This window comes from Rhinopithecus bieti, unplaced genomic scaffold, assembly GCF_001698545.2.
Source record: "Rhinopithecus bieti isolate Rb0 unplaced genomic scaffold, ASM169854v2 scaffold_1853, whole genome shotgun sequence".
Taxonomy (NCBI): domain Eukaryota; kingdom Metazoa; phylum Chordata; class Mammalia; order Primates; family Cercopithecidae; genus Rhinopithecus; species Rhinopithecus bieti.
In genome coordinates, this window is record NW_016804151.1 from 759998 (window position 1) to 761586 (window position 1589).

Genomic DNA, 1589 nt, shown 5'->3' on the forward strand with positions numbered 1-1589 from the left:
GAAAAGAAAAGAAAAGACTTTAGAGAAAATAAATTCATTCTTTAAAGAATAAGTAATTTAGAATAGAAAATTTAAATTCTGAACAAGGGGAGAAATGAAACAGTTTGTTTCTTTCCTCAGTTCCACTTCTGAAAGTAGGACGATTCAATAGGTAGACAGATAAAAATAAATAAATCCAAGGTAACTCTTGGAAAAAATCCTTAGCATATGGCTAAGTCAGGTTTAGAAAGTTACTGCTGGCTGGCACAGTAGCTCACGCCTGTAATTCCAGCACTTTGGGAGGTCGAGGCAGGCGGATCACCTGAGGTCGAGAGTTTGAGACCAGCTTGATCAACATGGAGAAATCCCATCTCTACTAAAAAAAAAACAAAAAACAACAACAACAAAAAACACCAAAATTAGAATTAGCCAGGTGTGGTGGTGCAGGCCTGTTAATCCAAGCTACTTGGGAGGCTAAGGCAGGAGAATTGCTTGAACCCTGGAGGTGGAGATTGCACTCCAGCCTGGGCAACAAGAGCAAAACTCTATCTCAAAAAAAATAAAGAAAGAAAGAAAAGAAAGTTATTGCTAAACTTGAAAATGAGAGACTAAAAACAGTTCTTGTCTAAATTTTAACAAAGCCAAAATTATACCTAGAATCAGAAAAAAAGAAAAGATTTGCTTATATAACATGAAAAACATTTTCTGTTAATGATTAGTAGCCACAGTTGATTTAAGAAGCAAATGTATTTCTATACAATGTTTTGGAGGAGTATATTAGTATGTAGTGATTCTCAATGTTTTCCTTGTTAAAATGTTAAAATTTCCTTTACTTTTATTTTCTGGAATAATGAGGGAAGTGGAGTTTTTTCTCAACTCCATTTGCCTTAACAGATTCGGATATGTAAGCTGCTGTTATTTTTTCCCCTTTCAACTATAAGTCATATTTTTCTCTAGCTCCCACTTTATTTTTTTGATATCTCTATATAATGCTAGAGGTTGCTCCAAAAAAGTCCTAACAGTAAATTTCAAGAAAAAAATGTACATTTGTTACAAGTTAGTAAGTCTAGAGGTAGCCAAATATTCATAAAATGTGGATTACTCTCATGAAAAAAAATCTATGAAAACATCCTTTTAGGCATACTGATTTATTTAGTTATTCCTATCCCAAAAGCAATTAAGTTCACAAGTATTCACTGAATTTCTACCACGTCTCAGGACAGTTATAGGCCCTGTTCTCACAGAGGTTATGCTCTAGAGGCTCTTTTTCCTTCGTGTGTTTAAATACCACTTCAGATGCTGACCAATCTATCCAGGAGCTTCTGATTTACTTACTTTGCATCCGCGCCACCACATTTGCCTTCGAAGTTGTTTGGATCTGTTGCTAAAAGCTGTTGCATTATCCGATAAGCTTTCTATATCACATAGAGGATGGAGAGAAGGATTAAACGACATAACAGGATTCTTTTATCTAGTCACACAAAGATAAGAAAATATTAATTTCTACTTCTGCAAATTTATTCCCTTTTAAGCATGAAAACAACATTCTCCCTTTTTTCCACCCACAAACTCTGGCATTCTACATTATAAAAAAAAACAAAACAAAACAA

The 1589-nt window shown here is 34.2% G+C and overlaps 1 protein-coding gene across 5 annotated transcripts in view; it reads right to left on the bottom strand.

Moving 5' to 3' along the window:
- VAMP4 (vesicle associated membrane protein 4) overlaps positions 1 to 1589 on the bottom strand; it is a 42547-nt gene that overhangs the window by 9909 nt on the left and 31049 nt on the right. For all 5 annotated transcript variants that reach the window (XR_001884473.1, XM_017866898.1, XM_017866896.1 and 2 more), the window contains one exon: positions 1315 to 1394. Coding sequence is in view for 4 of the 5 variants with exons in the window: in XM_017866898.1 (XP_017722387.1) it covers positions 1315 to 1394 (80 nt within the window). In the remaining variant the exon portion in view is untranslated. The remainder of the gene's footprint in view (positions 1 to 1314; positions 1395 to 1589) is intronic.